Source organism: Carcharhinus amblyrhynchos, chromosome 30, assembly GCF_965287045.1.
Source record: "Carcharhinus amblyrhynchos chromosome 30, sCarAmb.v2.hapA, whole genome shotgun sequence".
NCBI lineage: Eukaryota > Metazoa > Chordata > Chondrichthyes > Carcharhiniformes > Carcharhinidae > Carcharhinus > Carcharhinus amblyrhynchos.
In genome coordinates, this window is record NC_137353.1 from 2,672,676 (window position 1) to 2,695,699 (window position 23,024).

General features: G+C 40.1%; 1 protein-coding gene across 1 annotated transcript in view; it reads left to right on the forward strand.

The window, feature by feature from the left end:
* cfap74 (cilia and flagella associated protein 74) overlaps positions 1 to 23,024 on the forward strand; it is a 210,440-nt gene that overhangs the window by 39,052 nt on the left and 148,364 nt on the right. Inside the window, exons 6-10 of the mRNA XM_080215220.1 lie at positions 4,595 to 4,699; positions 7,628 to 7,783; positions 13,844 to 13,954; positions 18,297 to 18,399; positions 20,603 to 20,751. Coding sequence (XP_080071346.1) covers positions 4,595 to 4,699; positions 7,628 to 7,783; positions 13,844 to 13,954; positions 18,297 to 18,399; positions 20,603 to 20,751 — 624 coding nt within the window. The remainder of the gene's footprint in view (positions 1 to 4,594; positions 4,700 to 7,627; positions 7,784 to 13,843; positions 13,955 to 18,296; positions 18,400 to 20,602; positions 20,752 to 23,024) is intronic.

Genomic DNA, 23,024 nt, shown 5'->3' on the forward strand with positions numbered 1-23,024 from the left:
AGTAGTGGATTCCTCATCCACAGAGATCCTGTGCCATGCAACAGTATCAGCAGGTTTTATGACAATGTCAGGTTTCGAACTAAGATATTTTTCCTTTTAAGTCAGCCAGTTCTGATAAGTATCAACAGAATCACCATCACATTCACTAGTCAGGGGATAATATAAATCCAAATTAAATGTGTTTGAGAGTGTACAAATTGGCTGTGAAATTTTGGGCCCTGATAATAGTGTGCAGGTTCTTGCATGATTTTGTTTTATTTTCATGCTGCTGTTGACCTACTTAGAAAATGATTATTACACACTAATATTTGTGCAGCATTATTCTGAAGTTCTCCTGTCTCCAGTAATTTTCAGCGTTCTCTTTCTAACCTTTTTTCATTTTCACTATCATTACACTGAGAGCTACTTTCTCATTGGTTGATCGAAGTTCATATACCTTTCAGATAGAGTTAGATATGAATTAACTTATAATTCTTTTTCACTTAGTTTGCACTCTGGCATTTTCACAAAGCCTGCTGACAAGGGCACATTGTTGCCTGACACTTGCATTACTTCATGCTAGAGGCTAACTGGCAATAATCTGACTCCTCTTCCTAGTTGTCTCTGGACAATGACCCCATTATTCAATGCTAAACAATCAAATTCGGTCAGTTGCTGGTCTCATCTGTTTCAGAGACCTTTACACGTCCTGCACACACTCAGGCCTGTACTCACCATTTTCACCTATTTCCCAGTACTCTCAAACAGCCTGCCCCGCCAGACCCACCTGTTTACTAATTTTCACCTCCTTAGCATGGACACTGACTATTACAATCCCAACTGATGTTACTACTGGACAAATCAGTTCCTAAAGTGAATCCTGGTTTGATAGATCCCAATTTTTGTTTTGAGAAACCCTGGAGGAGAGTTACTGAACAAATTCACAGGAGTCTGGTGATGGAATTTTTAACACAGAGATTAAAATATTTATTAAAACAAGAAAAATGAACTATATTACACCAGACAAAAAGTTGTCAATAGAAACACAAGAAGGTAATTCAATTTCCTAGTACTCATAGAATCATAGAGGTTTACAGCATAGGCTCTTTAACCCAACTTGTCCATGCCACTCTTTTTTTAAACTTCTAAGCAAGTCCCAATTGCCCGCGTTTAGCCCATATCCCTCTATACCCATCTTACCCATGTAACTATCTAAATGCTTTTTTAAAGATAAAATTGTACCCACCTCTACTACTACCTCTGGCAGCTTGTTCCAGACGGTCACCACTCTCTGTGTGAAAAAATTGCCCCTGTGGATCCTTTTGTTTCTTTCCCCTCTCACCTTATATCTATGCCTTTTAGTTTTATACTCCCCTACCTGGGACAAGATACTGATTACCTAGCTGATCTATGCCCCTCAATATTTTATTGATCTCTATAAGATCACCCCTCAGCCTCATGTGCTCCAGAGAAAAAAAGTCCCAGTCTATCCAGCCTCTCCTTATAACTCAAACCATCAAATTCCATCATCCTAGTAAATCTTTTCTGCACTCTTTCTAGTTTAATAATATCCTTTCTATAATAGGGTGTCCAGAACTGTGCACAGTATTCCAAGTGTGGCCTTACCAATGTCTTGTACAACTTCAACAAAACATCCCAACTCCTGTATTCAATATTCTGACCAATGAAACCAAGCATGCCGAATGGCTTCTTCACCACTCTGCCCACCTGTGACTCCACTTTCAAGGAGCTATGTACCTGTACCCCTAGATCGCTTTGATCTCTAACTCTCCCCAGTGTCGTACCATTAACTCAGTAAGTCCTGCCTTGGTTTGATCTACCAAAATGCATCACTCACATTTATCTAAATTAAACTCCATCTGTCATTCATCAGCCCACTGGCCCAATTGATCAAGATCCTGTTGCAATCCTAGATAACCTTCTTCACTATCCACTATGTCACCAGTCTTGGTGTCATCTACAATCTTATTAGCCATACCTATTAAATTCTCATCCTAATCATTAATATAAATGACAGATAACAGAGCACTCATCACTGATCCCTGGAGCACAACGCTGGTCACAAGTCTCCAGTTTGAAAAACAACCCTCTACAAACACCCTCTCTGTTTTCTGTCATCAACGCCGGCATATCCGCATTCTGTCATCAAGCCAACTTTGTATCCATTTGGCTACCTCACCCTGGATCCCGTGAGATTTAACATGCAACAACCTACCATGTGATACCTTGTCAAAGGCCTTGCTAAAGCCCAGGTCGAAAACGTTAACTGTACAGCCCTACCCTCTTAATCACCCCTTTAAAAAACTCAATCAAATTTGTGAGACATGATTTTCCACTCATAAAGCCATGCTGCCTGTCCCTAATCAGTCCTTGCGTCTCTAAATGCCTGTAGATTCTGTTTCTCAAAATACCTTTGAACAGCTTAATGTTCCTTTACAGACACACAAACCAGTGAAGACTAACTTGACACAGGTCCTTGTTTGGGATTGGCACATGTGCAAATGGTTTTCTTACAGTGGATTCTTGAGTATGCATTTGATCCTTCTTATCCAATGTATATCTCTCCCTGAGATACCCAAAAGTAACTATACCTCAAATTCACTGTTACTTTAACTGCAGAGCACATATACATTTTTACTTTTACGTTTTTGCCAAACTCATTCTCCCAGTAGCCTTGTTGTATTTCTTTTAGGAGAGCTTAAAAGGTGGCACAGTGGTTAGCACTGCTGTCTCATAGTGTCAGGGACCCGGGTTCGATTCCCAGTTTGGGTCACTGTCTGTGCAAAGCCTGCACATTCTCCCTAGAGTGAGTGAATTTTTTTCCGGGTGCTTCAGTTTCCTCCCACAGCCTAAAAGACGTGCTGGTTAGGTGCATTGGCTGTGCTAAATTCTCCCTCAGTGTACCCAAACAGATGCTGGAGTGTAGTGACTAAGGGATTTTCACAATAACTTCATTGCAGTTAATGTGAACCTGCTTGTGACACTAATAAATAAACTTAAACTTAAAATTCCCATCTTCTCTCTCTGACATTCACTGAACTCTACAATGATTTGTTCTTCTCTGCGTCACTTGAGCAGTGTATTAGTAATGTTTTTCTACTTTGCTCGTGAATCCCTGAACTCTCGACCCCCTCAATCCATCTCTTGAAACTGACGGGTTGTAAAAGCTCATTGTACAATCCCAAAAGACTGGCTTTTAAAATCACAGATCCATCCAGGCCACTTGCCACCAAGGCCCATATGCAACCTGTTGTTGTTTGTCCACCATCACCTTCCCAATAGAACTGTGGGTGAACCTGTATTTCTGGGACTGTAGCAGTTCAAGAAGGCAGCTCACCACCATCTTCTCAAGGGCAATTAGGAATGGGTAATAAATGCTGGCCTAGTCAGGGACACCCACATCCCGTAAAATGAATAAAAAATAAATTTAAAATTAATTTAGTTGCCCTTGCTCGCAGTCTGAACTAGATTTGCTTTGGTTCAGTTCCCCCAAAATGAAACGTATCTTAGTTGCACCATTTTCTGTAGAATATATGGAACGCTCCTCTTACTGATTGTATTTGGGCCCACTCACTTCTGTTACATTGACTGTGTTGGTGGAACTTTCTATTTTTGTTTCTATCAGAGAATTTAATTCACTGCGCTTCCCACTGTTTACATTGCCCACCACTGATTCTTTTCTTCTCTGCCTAGATTTCTCTGTCTCCATCTCTGACAATGAACTTCCACAGGTTATTACACACTACTCAACAGCAATATCTCTGATCTTAAATTAAAGGAATCTGACCTTTTGTACCTTTCCCCCAAGTAGATGAAGTAAGGAAGAGAAATAAAATTCTCTATAATGGGATGTGGGTGTTAATAGCAAGCCAGCACTTGTTGTCCAACCTTCATTGATTCTTGAAGTGAGTGGCTTGCCAGGCCATTTCAGAGGGCAGTTCAGAGCCAATCACATTGTTGTGGATCTGGAGTCACATGTGGGTCAGATTGGGTAGTTTCTTTCCCTTAATGACTTTAGTGAACCAGATGGATTTTTATGACAATGTTTTCATGGCACCATTATTGAGACTAGCTTACAGTATGTAAGTACAGTGTAATGTACTTACATACTGTAATGTATGTTATGTACAGTATTTATTAAATTAATTTTAAATTCCACCAGCTTAAAACAATATTCCCAGAGCATTAGCCTGGGCCTCTGGATTACTGCTCCAGTGACATTATCACTACATCACCATCTCCCCTTAATCTAAACATAAAGAATAAGGAGCCACCTCTTTTTAGAGGCTGAAGCTTGGCACCTACAATAGTTAATTCAAACGTACCATGAAAAAGGTAATGTGCTTCTGAGAGCAATATTTTCCTCTATGTAATGTGTCTATATAATTATATACATAAATTGTATAGAGCCATTTTGCAAAGTAAAAGTTACTGTATAGATGCAAATTGTTTAATTAGTTCCACAATAACAAATGTTGAAGGTGGAAAGAATAGATGGTTAAAATTGGATTAAGGTAAAATCAAGGAATTTCTTGCCTTTAGATATAATTTTGATTATTATTAATATTCATCATTTTTCCTGATATTGTCCCAGTGCTGCTTTGTTTCGCCTTCGGGCACAACACAGACGGATATGTGAAGAGCTTCGAGGGGAAGAAGACCTTCAATCAAAAATTACTTTGACATTGCAAGAGAACGAGTGAGTTAGAGACTGATGAGAGAACAAAGGGTATCTGCAGATGCTTTAATTGTCACAGAAACAGTTTATGTATTTGTAGCCGTCTGTGAGATGCATTGATGGCGCTAACAGGGCAATGTAGATGTCAGCTTTTCATACTGAGATTTTCTTGTTGTCAGTTGATATGATTAAAGGATCAAACAGCAGTTTGATTAACGCAGTAATTGCATTAGGAAGACATCCAGGAGGAAATTTTTGACATATGTACCACCCTAACCTGAAATCTTGCTTTTGGTTAATTTCACAAATTCTGCTGTGAGTTCTTTCTGTATAAGTCAAATAAAGCAGCTTTTCTCAACAAAAATAACCCAATCAGAAGTCCAAAATCATAGGTATTGAAGAATTCCATGTTCTTTGGCTGATTTGTTTATTTATAGGAATTTATACCAAGTTACTCTACAATGCTTCAGATTATATCAAGTTATAAAGGGCTACCTTTGGAGGAATAAACTAATTGGGGACCGTATGTACAGGCAACACTGCAATGATTAAATGCTCATTTTAATTTAATATGACAGTGGGGAATTCAGTTAGCAAAAGAGATCATAGCTTAATGAGTCAAAAGAATTCTACTCATCTCATCTTCCAGCCTCCACCTTCCTCCCTCTGCTCTCCCCCGTGACCTGTTTAACCTAATGATCTTAAATCTGTGGTTTGTGGATACCAACCTTTCTGCCAGTTGAAACTGTTCTACTGTGATAAATTTACTGTATTGGCACATTTTATGGAGTCACCGCTATAGTACTATCTTATACGATTTAACTATCGATCCTGCTATTTATTGGACAGGTTTGTATTTTTTATAATGCCAAGTGGTGGGTTTGATGGCTTATTTAAATATTTTTGTATTTCTCCATTGTCTTGGGGCCAATATTAGCAGCAACTCCATTAGTCAATCTGGGATTTGGGGTTTTTAATGGCTTCATGAATTTAATGACTTTAAAATAAAGTTTATTTATTAATCACAAGTAAGGCTTACATTAACACTGCAATGAAGTTACTATGAAATTCCCCTAGTTTTTGCAAGGCGATATTTAAGTTGGCAGTTCAATCTGGAGGAGGATTGCTAAAATTTAAAGTGGAATTTATGAATTTCCCATTTCTTCTTATGTGTTCAACTTGGAAAATCCAATTACCCTTCTTGATATTAATGACCCAATCAAAGTTCATTCTATTGTATTCACAGTAAAGTGTTGGAGATTTTGATTTGATTTATTATTGTCACATGTATTAGTATACAGTGCGCTATACAGGCAAAGCATACTGTTCATAGAGAAGTAAATGAGAGAGTGCAGAATGTAGTGCCCAGTTATAGCTAGAGGTGCAGAGAAAGATCAACTTAATGCAGGTTGGTCCATTCAAAAGTCTGATGGCAGCAGAGAAGAAGCTGTTCTTGAGTCGGTCGGTATGTGACCTCAGACTTTTGTATCTTTTTCCTGACAGAAAAATGTGAAAGAGAATATGCCGGGGTGCGAGGGGTCCTTAATTATGCTGGCTGCTTTCCCGAGGCAGTGGGAAGAATAGACAGAATCAATGGATGGGAGGCTGGTTTGCGCGATGGATTGGGCTACATTCACGACGTTTTGTAGTTCCTTGCAGTCTTGGGCAGAGCAGGAACCATACCAAGCTGTGATACAATCAGAAAGAATGCTTTGTATGGTGCATCTGTAAACATTGGTGAGAGTCGTAGCTGATATGTCGAATTTCCTTAGTCTTCTGAGAAAGTAGAGGCGTTGGTGGTCTTTCTTAACTATAATGTTGGCACGGAGGGACCAGGACAGGTTGTTGGTGATCTGGACACCTAAAAATTTGAAACTTTCAACCCTTTCTATTCATCCTCGTTGATATAGACAGGGGCATGTTCTCCTTTACGTTCTCTGAAGTCGATGACAATTTCCTTACTGTTGTTGACATTGAGGGAGGGATTATTGTTGGGCACCAGTTCACCAGATTCTCTAACTCATTCCTGTACTCTGTTTCATCATTGTTTGAGATCCAACCCATTATGGTGGTGTCATCAGCAAACTTGAAAATTGAGTTGGAGGGGAATTTGGCCACACAGTCTTAAGTATAGAAGGAATATAGTAGGGGGCTGAGAACACAGCCTTGATTTAAAACAAATTTTAAACAAATTTTCAGCCATGGAAGTATCTCTTGCCACTTTTGTGGTAGCAGAGTGGAAGCAATAATCCCCACCTTGTTGATTGCATTTTTCTTTGCCATTTGTATGTTTTATGTTTATATGTTTAACCTGAGGCTTATAAAAACAAAATGTAAAGCAAATTAACATACATATCTTAAAACCAAAAACTTTAATTTGAAGGGGTGTTACCATCTGCACTTTTAGGTTATTTATATCTGAAATCTGAATATTTTAAGTGCAATACTTTCAGCAGAATTCTATCCCCCGCCATAGGAATCAGAGCTGGCGAGGGGCAGACAATGGGAAGGTCCATTGACCTCAGGTGGGATTTTCTGATCTCCAGTCAAGCAAGGCCATAAAATCCTGCCTTATATGTTTTTATAAGTTATGTTGGTATTTGATATGCTTTTAGCTTGTAAAGTAAATCATTTAAACGCAGTATTAATTTAAATTTTAGCTTTTAGCTAATAAAGTAAATATTTAAACATAGTATTAATTTAAATGTTATTTCACAATAGTATATAATTTTACATTTCAGTGTTTGTTTACTTGTCTCGCTTCATATTTCTGGCAGTAACAGTTTTTTTACAGTAAGGTTGATGGCAGCCTAGAAGTTGAATAATAAACATTTAATACTGGCATTTATATCTATTCGTTTATTACTATAGAAGAGTTCTATGCAATGTTTCCTTTTCGAACCTTAATGAAGTCAAAAATAGCATTCAGTTCTGTATTTCCCATTTCAGATGTGAAATGTTTCAAGTTGAACTTGAACATGTAAAATTGATGCGACTCCGTGAAGAACATAAGGACATTGAGAAGGAATATGAGGCGCAGCGCTTACTAGAGGCAAAACGAAGATTGGAAGCCGAAGAAGCGGCCATTTTACAAGCAAAGACAAGGTAAATGAAAACAAAATATTAGTGAAACTTAAACCCAGCAATTTACTTTCATCTTACCCAGATCTTTGACTCAGGCTGGGTGAGAACTGTGCTTTCCAGATTATAAAGAGTCAAACATTTCAGTGCCAGAGCTTTCACAGTTCATGTAAACCTCCTAAATTGCTCATTATTGGTTGAACTGCAAAAAATATTTCATGTAAATGAGAACTGCAGTGAGCTATTAGTCACCGGAGATGTTTACTCAGTATTTTACCAACACTTCCATATTGCTTATATAGAAATTTTGCTCTATTAAGATTATAATGAACTGAAGACACAAAAGCAAAATACCAGAGCTGCTGAAAATTTAAAATAGAAGCAGAGACAATGATGGAAGTACTCGGCAAGTCAATCAGCATTTCTGCGAAGAGAATAGCTTGAAAAGAACCTGTTTGACTTATTCATTTTGCACTAACAAGAAGCATTCATTTAGTGTTAACAAGAAGTATTTCTAATAGATATTATAAATAAACAAATATGGAATCTGAAATAAAGACAAGATGCTGAAATACAGCACCAGAAAAGGAAAACGACCACTCTCTCCCATAACTCCATCTTTTGTTTTTGAAGCTATTAAATTTTGTTGCAATCTCTCTCTCAGCTATACTTTAATATCTAACACATTCTCCCTCTCTTCAGTTCTGACGAAGAGCTAAAAGGACTTGCAACATTAGCCCTGTTTTCTCTTCTTATAGATGCTGCTGCTAAATTGTCCCTTAGTGTATAGGTTCCAGGAATTAGTGGGTTAAAATATGTGGGGCTGCAGGGTTTGGGTCTGGGTGAGATGCTCTGTCAGAGAATTGGTGCAGACTCGATGGGCGAACAGGCTTCCTTCTGCACTGATGGGATTTGATGATTAAGGAATGAGACAGATTGTTTCTTCGCCATGTGGTGAGATACTGTTCCTGAAACTTGGCTGAGCCTAGTTGTGAACATACCAACAGTAGAAAGCCACTCAGCCCTCGAGCACATTTGACCATTGAATTAAATTGTTGAATTAGGCTGATCTGTAGCACAATTCCATGTATTTGCCTTTGTTTCATATCCCTTTACATTCTTCTTATCTTGGTCTTAACAATTTAAATTAACTCAGCATCCACAGCCTTTAGGGGGAAAGTTCTGGATTGCCACTATTCTCTGCGTGAGAAATTGCTTTGTGATTTTACTTTTAAATTGGCACGCACTAATTTTAAGCTAATGTTCTTGTTCTGAATTCCCCAACCACAGGATATAGTCTTTTTAAGAACATAAGAACATAAGAAATAGGAGCAGGAGTAGGCCATCCAGCCCTTCGAGCCTGCCCCGCCATTCAATAAGATCATGGCTGATCTGTCGCTGCTCAGTTCCACTTTCCCGCTTTCTCCCCATAACCCTTAATCCCCTCTCTTATCAAAAACCCATCAACCCGCGTCTTAAAAATATTTAGCGAGGCAGCCTCCACCACTTCAACGGGCAGAGAATTCCAGAGATTCACCACTCTTTAAGTGAAGAAGTTCCTCCTCAACTCCGTTCTAAACCGCCCCCCTTTTATCTTGAGGCTGTGCCCCCTAGTCCTACTGTCTTTTTTGAGTGGGAAGAGTCTCTCCACCTCTATCCTATCCATCCCATTCATCATCTTATAAGTCTCAATGAGATCTCTCCTCACTCATTCTTTTTCTAGCTCCTATATTCAATTCCTTTATTGTTTTAAACCCATTAACATAGAACATAGAACATTACAGCGCAGAACAGGCCCTTCGGCCCACGATGTTGCGCCGACCAGTTACAAAAACAATGACCCACTAGCCTATACCAATCCCTTTTCGTCCATAAACCTATCCAGAGATCTCTTAAACGCCCCCAAACTAGACGCATCTACAACTGCAGCAGGCAGGGCATTCCAATCCCTCACCACCCGCTGGGTAAAGAACCTACCCCTGACATCCGTCCTGTAGCTACCCCCCCTTAATTTAAAGTCATGCCCCCTCGTGCTAGCTTTCTCCATCCGAGGAAAAAGGCTATCACTATCCACCCTATCTAAACCCCTAATCATCTTATATGTTTCAATAAGATCCCCTCTTAGCCGCCTTCTTCCCAACGAAAACAACCCTAGATCCCTCAGTCTCTCCTCATAGGACCTCCCCACCATACCAGGCAACATCCTAGTAAACCTCCTCTGCACCCTCTCCAACGCCTCCACATCCTTCTTGTAATGCGGGGACCAGAACTGCACACAGTACTCCAAGTGCGGCCGCACTAGAGTAGTGTACAGTTGCAACATTACACTGCGACTCCTAAATTCAATCCCCCTACCAATAAACGCCAAGACACCGTACGCCTTCTTGACAACCTTATCTACTTGATTCCCAACTTTCAGGGATCTATGTACACACACACCTAGATCCCTCTGTTCATCCACACTATTGGGCCTGACTACCCGTGAAGTGACACAACCACCACTCTGCTCCTGTATCCTTACTTGGAAATCTTCATAATCCTGTCTCTCCCAACCTTCGACTCAGGCTGGGTGAGAACTGTTCATGCCAGCACACTCCCAGGGCCTTCAGTCAAGCACAACAGAATCAGACGGAAGGAGGCCACGTTGTTTTGGGAGTGATGTGGGTCCAGGCAGTCAGGCAGTGTGGGATCGGGGGGTGGTGTGGGTGGGTGGGTGTTCAGGCAGTGTGGGTTTGGGCAGTCAGTGGAGGGAGGGAAAGGAATCAGATAGTCGAGAGTGGGCAAAATGGTCAGGCAGTTGGTTGTGAGGGAAGATTGGATAGGGCCTGGGGGAGGATGGTGGTGAGGGGTTGTCCCGTGGGGAGGTGGTGGGGAGACCCATGGAGTGGTTGGGTGGTCAGGGATTGTGGGGAGTCCCCTGCGGCTTCAGTAGCTTTGTCCCTTGGGGAGTTGTGGAGGCAGGCTCAGTGTGAATCCATATAATAGTTGCCCAAAAGCTAGACTTCTGACTTTTTTTTGGTTAACTATTGATGTAACACAATTAGAACCATCTAAAGTTCACTATTTAAATCAGTGTAGGGCAAGTGCATTTATACTTACCAGGCAACTGCCATGCGATCCTTACCTGAAAATGTACAGGGATAGGAGGCGTTTCTCCAGCAAAACTTTGGAATACCCCAGTTATCATTGGGGTTTGGGGCTTGGAAGTTGCAGCCAAGATTATATCTGCCCCTAATCTTCTAAACTTGATGGAACATAAGCCAGTTTATGCAACCTGTCCTCATTATTTAATCCTTCATGCTCTCGTATAATTCTGGTGAATTGAGCTGCTCTCCTTCCAAAGCCAAGATATTTTCCTGAGGTTTGATGCCCAAAATGGAAGTACCCCAGATGCGGTCTAACTGAAATTCTTCATAACCAAAGCATTGCTTCCTTATTTTTGAATTGCAACGCTTTCTGATAAAGGCCAACATCCCTTTATGCTTTTTGGTTCATTTCTGTACTTGTAATAGCAACTTTTAATGACTTAGGACGTGAACATCTAAAACAGTTAATTTCTCCACAGCCTTCCCCTCTCACCTTTAAGAAAATATTCAATTTTTCTATTCAGATCCAAAGATCCAGACTCTATAGACGCAATTCCCCCCTTCTGAGGCAAAGTGCCTTCACCAACGAGGAAGTGAAAGCAGACTATCAGGCTTAGATTTTGTCAACATTGCCAACAATGGGTACTCAATTGGCATTCAAACATGAAGGGAAATGAAAATAAACACGGGTGGTTGGAGGATGTTAGAAATCCATTGAGCTGTCAATGGAAGTGTTTTTCAAGGCACTGCACATTGAATTTGTTAGAGCTCAAAGGATTACATTGGAATGGAGAGGGTTTCAAAAAATTGCTAGGAAGCTTCAGAAATTTCAAATCAAAGCTGTGTGCATACGTTGGGGCTGAGGGCACAGCTATGCATACTGGAACCTCTCCCCACTCCCACATGAAATTAATATCTCCTTTCTGTCAGAGGACTTCAAAGGGATGATACAGAGGTTTGGATGGCACAGTGGCAAGCATTGCTACCTCACAGCGCCAGGGACCCAGGTTCAGTGTCTGGTTTGGGTCACTGCCTGTGCAGAGTTTGCACATTTTCCCTGTGTCTGCGTGGGTTTCCTCTGGATGCTCCAGTTCCCTTCCATAGTCCAAAGATGTGCAGGTTAGGTAGATTGGCTATGCTAAGTTCACCATAGTATCAGGAATTAACAGGGTAAATAGGTGGGGTTACGGAAATAAGACCTGGGTGGTTGGTGCAGCCTCGGACTGAATGGCCTCTTCTGCACTGTAGGGAGTCTATGAAATGGGTCTACTGCTGAATGGACTGCTGCAGTGATTTAAAATCCTGCCAGATGACCGGAGGCATGGAGATTAAAGTGACCTGGCCACTTCAGAATTTTCACAGCTGACAGGCAGGAATGCAGATTTTGATCAAATCTGATGATGACTTCATGATGCCTGAAGTCATCATGCCAGATCTGCCAAGGCAAGAAGGGGCAGTCTAGCTAAGGCATCCCATCTTGACAGAGTGACAAAGTCAACCAGTCACTTGCCCCAGCCCAAGCCTTATGTGGGGTTATGGGGATAGAGCATGGGTGGGATTGTTGTTTATGCAGACACGATGGCCAAATGGTCTCCTCCAGCACTGAAGGAATTCTTATGATAATGACAGATATGATTTCTCAATTTTATTCTGATGGTAAAGAATTTCCAATCTGTCTGTTAAGTTGTGAACATAACACTTCCTTGTGTCAGAAACTGAAAATGAGAGGCCCCCTTTTTAACTCATTTCATCTACTCTCATGCAGTGAATGTAATCTGTCAGATTGTAATATAAACACAACGTCAATTTAATATTGGTCTTAAATTATATAATTCTTTAAGGAGAATTCTATTGGGGTGGAAAGGGTTTGACCCCTTTTGTTAAAGAGAGATTCATATCTTTTATGAATAATTAGTTGAAAACTAGGAGGTTCCAGTTTAATGGAAGTGGACATTGTGTAGTGAAAGCAGAAATGTTCTCAAGGAACAAGACCAATCTTAACTGCCTGCAGTTATCTGGATAAGTCAGGAAATATTTACATTTTCAAAGTAGTTTTGCTACCCTTCCAGCTAAATACAGCAAGAACCACTTTAAGTAAACACTCGTGCTCTGTCAGTAAACGAATGAATTAACCAAGTGACATCCAGTGAAGATCCTCTGTTTGAAGGTAGGAACAGAACACAATGGGCTGGATTTTCCAGCTGGGCTTGTTTCAAAACCGGAAAATCCCGCCTGAGGTCAACGGAACTTTGCATGGTCCGCATCCCACTCACTACAAGTCCCATGGCGGGAGTGATGAGAAAATTCCCCCCAGTGTGTCAGCCTTAGGGATGACCATTTCTCTAATAATCATTCTTCAAAGTAGGTATTTGTTCAAAATTAAATACTGAGACATGCAAATTGAATAAATGTGTTATGCTAGCAGCTCCCTTTAATTAATCAATTTAATGAATGTTGGGATCCATCTTAAGTTTTAGAACCAAGCGAAAATTGAAGGAGTAACAAATGGTCTTTCATGACACTTGTTTGTTTTCTGAAATCAATTTGTGAGGAATAATATTCACTGCCAGTTCATCACCAATGTATTTTTGCCATTGATAATTATCCCAGCATCTTTAGATGATTTAAAATATCTAAGTTCCTTAAGCTATAACTCCAACAAGTTGCATTAAAGTATGAGCTATGAATAAAATGAGTTGATCTTCTTCTGTTTATAATGCAATAAGCAGCCCTTCAGCTGATTCAGAAAGAAAATAAAAGAAGGGAAAAGGTACAAATTGACAAAACACAGTACATTGGGGAAAGGAAAGGGTTAAATGATTTTCAAACAATGTGCAAGTTAAAAACTCCAAAACAACATGTTAGTTTCAAACCTTCATTTACTTGAATGTTACTGTGCATTGTTCTGAAGTGATTTTCAGGAATATAAGTAAACTTGAGTCAACAGATGGCTGTCAAGATGAAATGCTGATATTTATTTCCTTCTATCCACGAACAGGAAGTCAATTAAAGATGTTGAAAAACAAAAGCTGGAACATAGAAGAGCGGTTGAAGATGCTAAAAAATACAATCAAAAATCAATACAGTACTTGAAAGAATCTGTGGCCAGGTAAAACATATACACAGAACTATAAGAGTGAATGGTGTATTCATAAGTTTTTTATTCATTCGTGGGGCATGGACATCGTTGGCTGGCCAGATTTATTGCCCGTCCCTAGATGTCTAGGGACAGTTCAGAGTCAGACAATTGCTGTATCAATAGAATCACATGTAGGCCAGACCAGGCAAGGACAGCAAATTTCCTTCCCTAAAGGACATTAATGAACCAATGGGTTTTCCTGACAATCAGCAATGGTTTCATGGTCATCAGTAGATTCTTAATTCCAGATATTTGTATTGAATTCAAATTTCCATCATTTGCCATGGCAGGAATTGAACCTAGGTCACCAAGATATGAGCTGAGTTTCTGGGTTAGTAGTCTAGCACTAATACCACTAGGCCATCACTTCCTCTGAGGGTGAAATAGTAAAGTTTTTTTTATAAACATTATAGTCTAGGTCAGAAACTCCAAAGTGTTTTATGAAGTCCACCTGGATCATAAGTTTTGCAATTTGAATTTGGCTATGGAGAGCGTGAGATGTTTCTATTCAGGTATGATTCAAATGACCCACAAGGGAGCTTTTATCAAACAAAATTCATTTAAGAATACAGTTAACACATAGATAGAAAATTAGCGATAACTTTTACCAATTACAAACAAGAAAAAAAGGTTATTGTATAAACCTTAACAGCTAATTACTGTTCCAACCAAACAAATCCCATGAGCAAAAATCTGCCACAGGTTTAGCGCAAAAAAAAGATGGTCACGTGATGCTGTTGGCCTCTTTTATGGTCAAACCAAATAAACAAACTCAAGTTAAATCAGGACAAAGCAAAAGGGGCAGCTCCCCAAAGGAAGGGGAACAGCCCAAACAAGAACAAAGTACAAAGGAAACTTGAAAACATCAAATTAAAATGTGATTATTGGGGTCAATAATGCACCCCGACCCCTGTGGTGCCCAACGGGCATGAAAGGTGTCAACTTCACCCATGCACACTGCATGCTTCCTCTCCAGGGACACTTGGCCGCGAATGTAGCCACGGTAGAGGGGCAGACAGTCAGGATGGACGGGCCCCTTGCTCGCTCGCTGCCTGGATCGGTAAATGACGCGTTTCACCAGGCCCAGAAGGAGGTTGCCATCCAGACTCTCCCCTCTCCGCACCAGGTGTCCATAGATCAGGATTTTTTTATTAGCTTTCTTGGCATACACACAGAAAAGCTTGAAGTCAGAACAGCTTTTCAAAACATGAAGGGAGAGAGAGAGCGACAGGACATTGCATCCGGTCTGAAGTGAAACACTGAAACAGCAACCAGCAGCTCAAAGTGAAAGAGCTCCTGACACCTGACCTGTTAATTATTCTTCCTCCAACAATTCAGGGCCATAAAAAATCCCAGACACTGCATTGGGTCCAGAGTAAAAAATAAACAAAATCCCATTCAAACCATTTAAACAGCAATAAAAGGCTTTCTAGGCAGACAGCTCGGTACCTGCTTATAACTGCAGAGAACATAATTATTTGGTAGGAATAATGGTAGGAAGGACTACTACTTACAGGGCGAAAAGCTGCAGCATACTACGGTGCAGAGGGACCTGGGGGTCCTTGTGCATGAGTCGCAAAAACCCAGCCTGCAGGTGCAGCAGGTGGTCAGGAAGGTGAATGGGATGCTGGCCTTCATAGCGAGGGGGATTGAATATGAAAGTAGGGAGGTCTTGCTGCAGCTGTACAGGGCACTGGTGAGGCCGCAGCTGGAGTATGTGTGCAGTTTTGGTCGCTGCACTTACGCAAGGATATTTTGGCGTTGGAGGGAGTGCAGAGGAGGTTCACTAGGCTGATACTGGAGTTGAGGGGGTTGAGCTATGAGGAGAGGCTGAATAAACTGGGCTTGTACTCGTTAGAGTTTAGAAGGATGAGGGGAGATCTCATTGAGACGTACAAGATAATGAATGGGATGGATAGGGTAGAGGTGGAGAGGTTCTTCCCGCTCAGAAAGGACAGTAGGACTAGAGGGCACAGCCTCAAGATAAGGGGGGGAGGCGGTTTAGAACGGAGTTGAGGAGGAACTTCTTCATTCAAAGGGTGGTGAATCTCTGGAATTCTCTGCCCGTTGAAGTGGTGGAGGCTGCCTTGCTAAATATATTTAAGACGCGGGTAGATAGGTTTTTGGTAGGCAAGGGGATTAAGTGTTATGGGGAGAAGGCAAGAAAGTGGAACTGAGCCACTTCAGATCAGCCATGATCTTATTGAATGGCGGGACAGGCTCGAAGGGCTGGATGGCCTACTCCTGCTCCTATTTCTTATGTTCTTATAATTAAAAATACCTTTCTTAAAGGCACAGTAGCATCACATAAAATAAAAATTATTCCTTTAGAAGACATTTTACTTTTTTTTAAACATACCTGAGGAAGAGATTTAAAAATAATGCTGCTGCAATTTTCCCTTGCCAATTAGTTTTACATTTCACTACTTCCAGCACCAGTCAGAGAAATATCAATAGGTTATCATTATTTCATCAACTCACATCATACGGCTAAGCCCTAAATCCTCCATTTGAACCTATAATCATAATAGATGTAGAGATATCTCACAGTAATTTGCTGCATTCGACAATAATCTTAACTTACTAGAGATGCAAGTGAATATTTACCTTGTCCTTATACTAAACCGTGCTGAGCTGGGTCACTTACATTCCTTCCTGATTTAACTATGCTTTAATTTTAAAATTAGTATCCCTGTTTTCAAACCCTCCATGGCTTTCCTCCACTCTATGTTTGTAACCTTCTCCAGTCCAGTTGCATCCAAGATTCTTGTAGTCCTGTAATTCTTCTGAGAATCCCCTGAGTTTAATCATTTCACAATTGGTGGACAATTTCAGCTGCATTGATCCTGAGCTCTAGAACTCCCTCTTTATACCTCTCTGCCACTCCTTTTTCCTTTAATAACTAATTAAAAGATAATTCTTTGATCAAGTTTTTGGCCATGTGTCCTAACAATTTATTTATTTTAGTGCCAAATTTGGCTTGCTCTTGGGGTTTTTTTTCACTCTCTGAAAGGCAAGTTGTTGTTATCGAACGTGGATTTCACAAGAATTTCTTGTTGCGGTGATATGCACTTCCCATTTGACTCAACAAATTTCAATCCCTTAGTTCAGTTCTGCAGAAACCTCCATGCGAATATTCTTCAAAAATTAACATAGTTATCCCTATGTCAGTGCAGTGGTACAGTGGTTAGCACTGCTGTCACACAGCCCCAGGGATCCAGGTTCAATTTCTGGCTTGAGTCACTGTGAGGAGTCTGCACGTTCTCCGCGTATCTATGGGGATTTCCTCCGGGTGTTCAGGTTTCTTCCCGCAGTTGAAAAGACATGCTGGTTTGATGCATTGGTCATGCTAAATTCTCCCTCGGTGTATCCGAACAAGTGCTGAATTGTGACAACTTGGGGGTTTCACAATAACTTCGTTGCAGTGTTAATGTGAGCCTACTTGTGACTAATAAATAAACTTTTAAAATGTTAGTAGAGCAAGGTATTTCAAATTGATCGTCTTTCAACTCTTTGCATCCTTTGACACCCCAACTATTTGTCATGCAAGGGTCCAGACCAAACATTGGTTCATTGAAAGATCGGTAATTGCATGCTGCTGTTTTAGCAGACTAATAAGACTTTAAGAAATAAGGGTGTGATATTGACTGTGGTTAAAATATAGAGTTCCCAGGGCATATGTCTGTATAGCGCACAAGAAACAAAACTTTTCACTGTATTCCAATACATGTGACAGTAATAAATCAAATCAAAACAAAATAAATCCTTTCTAAAACCTACAAAAGAGAAGAGTTTCGTTATTAATGAAGAATGATTTAGCCAAAAAGGATCGGAATACAATGTGAATAGAACTGAAGAATAATAACCAAGATTTTTAATTGTTAACTGCCATTGGCTACCATCATTCGTGGAGAAAGTTGATGGGAGCTGTTGGCACAGGTTAAAACAGAATGTGAAACTTTGTAATGTATCTGTTGTCGGGAAATTTGAGAACGTCCGGAGGAGGAGGTAAAAGTGAGGTGATATTGTATGTGAGGCAAGATATCGCAGCAGAAGCTGTGGTGGATCCACCAAAACGTATTAATAACCTGGAAGTTAGTGACCCTGGAATCCAATAATCAGTAAATTGTTGCCTTGACAAAGAGTCATCTGGATTCGAAACGTCAGCTGTTTTCTCTCTTTACAGATGCTGTCAGACCAGCTGAGATTTTCCAGCATTTTCTCTTTTGATTACAGATTCCAGCATCTGCAGTTATTTGCTTTTATTTTGTTACAAAATTTCTGAGTAATGTGACGTTTCATCTCAAAATAGAGCTCGTCAAGAACAAGCTGATAAAGAACTAAAGCTAAGAGAGGAACTGGAGAAGAGAATGCAAGCCATCTTATCATTGAAGAACAGCATTGCAACGAGCCGAGTAAATATTGCTATCATAGTCACTGAAGGCTGGATTTTCCATTATTGTTTTTGTTGGGATGGTTAGCACTGCTGCCTCACAGCACAAGGGATCTGGGTTCAATTCCCAGCTTGGGTGACTGTGTGAAGTTTGCATGTTCCTCTAGGTGTTCCGGTTTCCTCCCACAAAAACATGCAGGTTAGATGGATTGGCCATGCTGTTACTCTTTAGTGATCAAAGATGTGTAGGTTAGGGAGATCAGCTGTAGTACATGTGCCGCGTTATGTGGATAAACTGGTGGGTGGGCCTGGGTGAGATGCTCTTTCACCAAATAGGTACAGATTTGATGGGCCAAATGGCTTTCTTTTGCACTGCAAGGATCCCTACCTGGGGGGAATATTACAGCTGGAAGGCTTGCTAAGTATATAGTAATGTATAGTAATGGGGTTTCCTGCCCTTTCATGACAAGTTCCTCATTACATCATTGGCAGCAGGGGGTGGGACAGTTGAGCGGGGAAGTCCCACCAGCGTGAAAGCCTTTTTTGGATTCCCCTCCTTCGATTTTCCATCCACACCCACTAAAAATGGGAGTGGAAAATTCTGGCCTAAGTCTGGGGCGATACGGCATAGTGCCCCATTGCTTTCCCATTCACAATGGCCTTTGCTGAATTCTGAGAATATTCAGCAAATAATCATACAGTGCTGAAAATTCTTCTTGGTCCATCGAGTCTCTACTGACAATAGCTACCACTAAAGTCGCATTAATCCCATTTTCCAGCACTTGAATGTTATGATGTTTCAAGTGCTCATCCAAATACTTTTTAAAGGTTGTAAGGTTTGCAGCCTCCACTACCTTCCCAGGTAGTGCATTTCAGATTCCCACCACCCTCTGAGTGCATTTTCTTTCTCAAATCTCCTCTGAATCTCCTGTACCGACCCTGAAATTCTCTACAACACCTCTCAGAAATGGGCTTTTACTTAGTTCCACAACCAGTTAATTGCAACCTCAGCTGAAACATTTGAACAGAAACAAAGCATTTCCCAGCAAGAAGAAAGGCAGTTTTCACAAGGCTTGTGATTGGATTACATTGTATTAATAAAGTCATGAAACAGTTCATATTGATCAGAAGAATTTCAACAAAAGGAGAAATTAAATGACTAAAAATAGTCAAATAAAATATTTGATTATATTTTGATTAAATTATAACTCAAGATAAATATTATTTTAGTCTTATTCATATTTGTTTAATTTCTTTCTAAGTACATAATTGTGAGCTGAATTTCCTATTTTATATAACTTTACTCTAAGCTTGGTACTGCTTACAGAAAGAAGTATGTGGCAGTCTGGCAATTGTTCATCTGATTTGGAAATACACAGGCATGCAGATGTTTTACCAGTGTATCTGCAGTGTTGCCATCACAGTGTGCTTGTGCTGTGGTCTATCAATTGAGGTAAGCAACAAGCACACTATCTGCATAAAACTCCTGCAAGTTCCTATTCTCAAATTCAGGCGACACTCATTCCCACAGCCCAGAGAATTCCTTTAACCAATCAGCTAAAAGTAGTCAAAAATAACAAACACAAGAAAAGTAAATAATTGCACCAATTAAAATGCAATGGCACCAAGGACAGTCACAATTGCAGGTAAAACCCATGCTGTTACGAAATTAAATGTCAAAGGCAAGGAGATGATTTGTCCAATATACTTAATGTATGGGTACCTTTTCCAGGCAGTCCTCAGGAAATCATAGGTGGAGTGATATTAAATATTTTCCTTAGTGAAGCCATTACTCAGTAGTGATTATAGCATAGACTGGCCCATTGGAATCACACTAGATGTAATAACTATTGGTCTAAAATGTTGATTCAGACAAGATAATTGTACACAGAAGATATCATAGTTGAGGACAATCCAACTTCCATTCTTGCACACTTCCATCAAGGATCACTGGATACTGATTAAAAGTAGGAACCCTGGTTAATATTCCCACCCATAACCCAAAATCACTGAGGCTAATCATAAAGCGTCTGCTGTCAGTCTGGCTGAGATTGGGGAACTCAAATCCAGGACCTTAGGTATTTATCATTGAGGGTGAGCACTTTAGCTTATTTAGTGTTTGGTCATGCTGTGGAACCAACAGTAATCTATGTAGCATATTCCTTAGCTCTTAACAAATAAAAAGCTTCTGCATAATATTAAGTCAAATATACATTTACTAATAGGAAAACTTACGAGCAGGACAGATGAAGAAAAATGCTCAAGCAGCAGAAAAACAAAAGAAAGAAAGATTATCTGTGCAATCGGAATGTGAAAATTACCTACAGCATATGCTTCAGCAAAAACGTCTGAAGGAATTTGAAAAAAAGAAACAGTGAGTATTTTTGACTACTCTCCAAGTTGTATACTCTTTTTCTTTATATATGTGAGATTAGCAACTCAGTTTTACAGTAAAAATATAAATGGATAAACAATGCATATTGCATATGTATTCAAAGATTTAGATTAATTCATACATTCACCTATAAATCAGATTTTCCAGTAACTTCACTGTGTCAGCCAAAATGATTTGGTGGTAGGAAGGGACTTAAGGCAGGACTCAGAGCCAGTAGTTCATTTCATAGTAAACTAAGTTATTTATTCAGCAAACCGACCCTGTTTAAATAAGTCACCACAACAAACAGTCTACAGAGTCTATTTTAAAAAGAGACTGTACAAACTACAGCAAACAGAACTCATTGCCAAAACTGCAGCAACCTCTACCAGTAAAAGCAGGGTGATTTCTCAGAGAATAAGGAATGATTACATTCAAATTGTGTCCACAGGATCAACCTTGGTTAGTTGGAGCAGTGCTGTCACCAAGCATGATTAAAAGGGGAATTATCCAAATGTCTCCACTCTCACCAGCAATAGTGATGTCACTATTTGCAACCGTTACAAGTTGCCCCATAAATAGGATTATCTACTTCCAAACTATCAATCTGAAAAATGTGAATATAAAAACCCACGACCTCTTCAAGGTCAGCTACTGCAGTTCCTCAGAGAGCACGAAATTTCACTTAACATGCTCTGTCCATTCTGCTTGCTACCAACCCTGTGTAGAGATAGTTGTGAAAGACTGGAGCTCTGAGTGGTGAAAGGGACTGGGGAATCTACAATGTATAGTGGGCCCAGGCCATGAGCAGCTAAGGGCATTCCTCAGAGTAAACCACAATATCCTCTACGGCTTGATATAAAATCACCTTGATACTTTCAACAGTGAAATAAATCTCTGGTCTCAGCTGTGAACGCCCATAGTATTTTGTTGATTTAATCATAAATCTGCAAAGAATAACATTTTATGTACAAACTAAAACTTTTATACTGCATAAAGTAATTTCTGTTTTATAAATGAATACATTACTCATGTGATGGTCTTAAATAGAAATAGTTATTTCATGGTAGGTTTCATGTTGATGTCAATTCAAATGTTTGGCAATACCAACTATAGACAGGCTGTCAGTCCAACCTATCCCATGCCACCAGTTTCAACATCCTTTCTCTGACTTCTTTTGAAATACCTGCACATATGGGTACACCCAAGGTTTGACATATGAGCACAGCTTTTGGCATACTTACAAGCTCTGAGTTTGCACTAAAAATGTAACCATAAAGTTCATCAACTGAGAGGCAGGCATATTAATAGCATACTCAAATCTAAATAATGAGCCCAGATTGCAGCACTGAGTCTTGGAAAATGATATTTGTTTCATGCTGGTTCATGTGGTGTACACAGGAGTTTAAAATTCACTTGTACAAGATATTTTGTGACACACTTCAGCACTTTGTTTGTTTGTCTTTTCCAAATACATTCTATATTTTCAGAGTTCTGGTTTGAATCCTACCTCCCTTTTGTTTGTAGAGGGATAATTTGAATTAGTCTGAGCCATTCTAGCGAATGGAGCACAGCGGGTGTACAGTGTTCACACCCTCATTGTGAAATGAAGCAGTCCTCCTGAGGTTTTGATAAGATTTCTTTCTTCTTCAAAATTAGCTATTCAAAAGTGATTGGAAAGGAGATTGCTGAACCTTTACAGAGCAGAAAGAATTGTAGATACATGAAAAGGCTGAGAAAGAGAATCTGCCCAATAGACCACCAGTCCCTAAGCCTATCACTGCCTAATTAATTGCCAATTAAGGGCGTCAATCCACCCCCACTGCAATAAAAGGTTGGGCAGTGGCAGGTGAACCAAAGTGCAAAGATCGTTTTCCCGAAAGGACTACTCTGAAAAGGGGAAAGGAACAGGAACATGTCAATCCTTTACTCCTCATCACCTGCCCTCCAAAACCCAATTCCTCCCCACATCTCCTCCATCCCTCGGCTCTGAGATACCTCCTCATTCTAGAACCCCAGGACTTGTCTCTCAAATCCGTCAAGGCTGCAGTGATTAAAAGCCATGACTGACACCAAAATCACATTGAGGTCCTTCCTCATCACATAGTCCCCTAGTTAAATACTATGACTGGGGCCAATACTCCTTTCTGTCAGGGGAATTGTCAAAACCAATCTCCAGCTGTAAACTGGGATGGCAAAGCTTCAGTAATAAACTAGCGATTTGTTTTTAATTTTCATCTGGCTTCAGCTCTGTTCATGTCTAAACGTGGAGG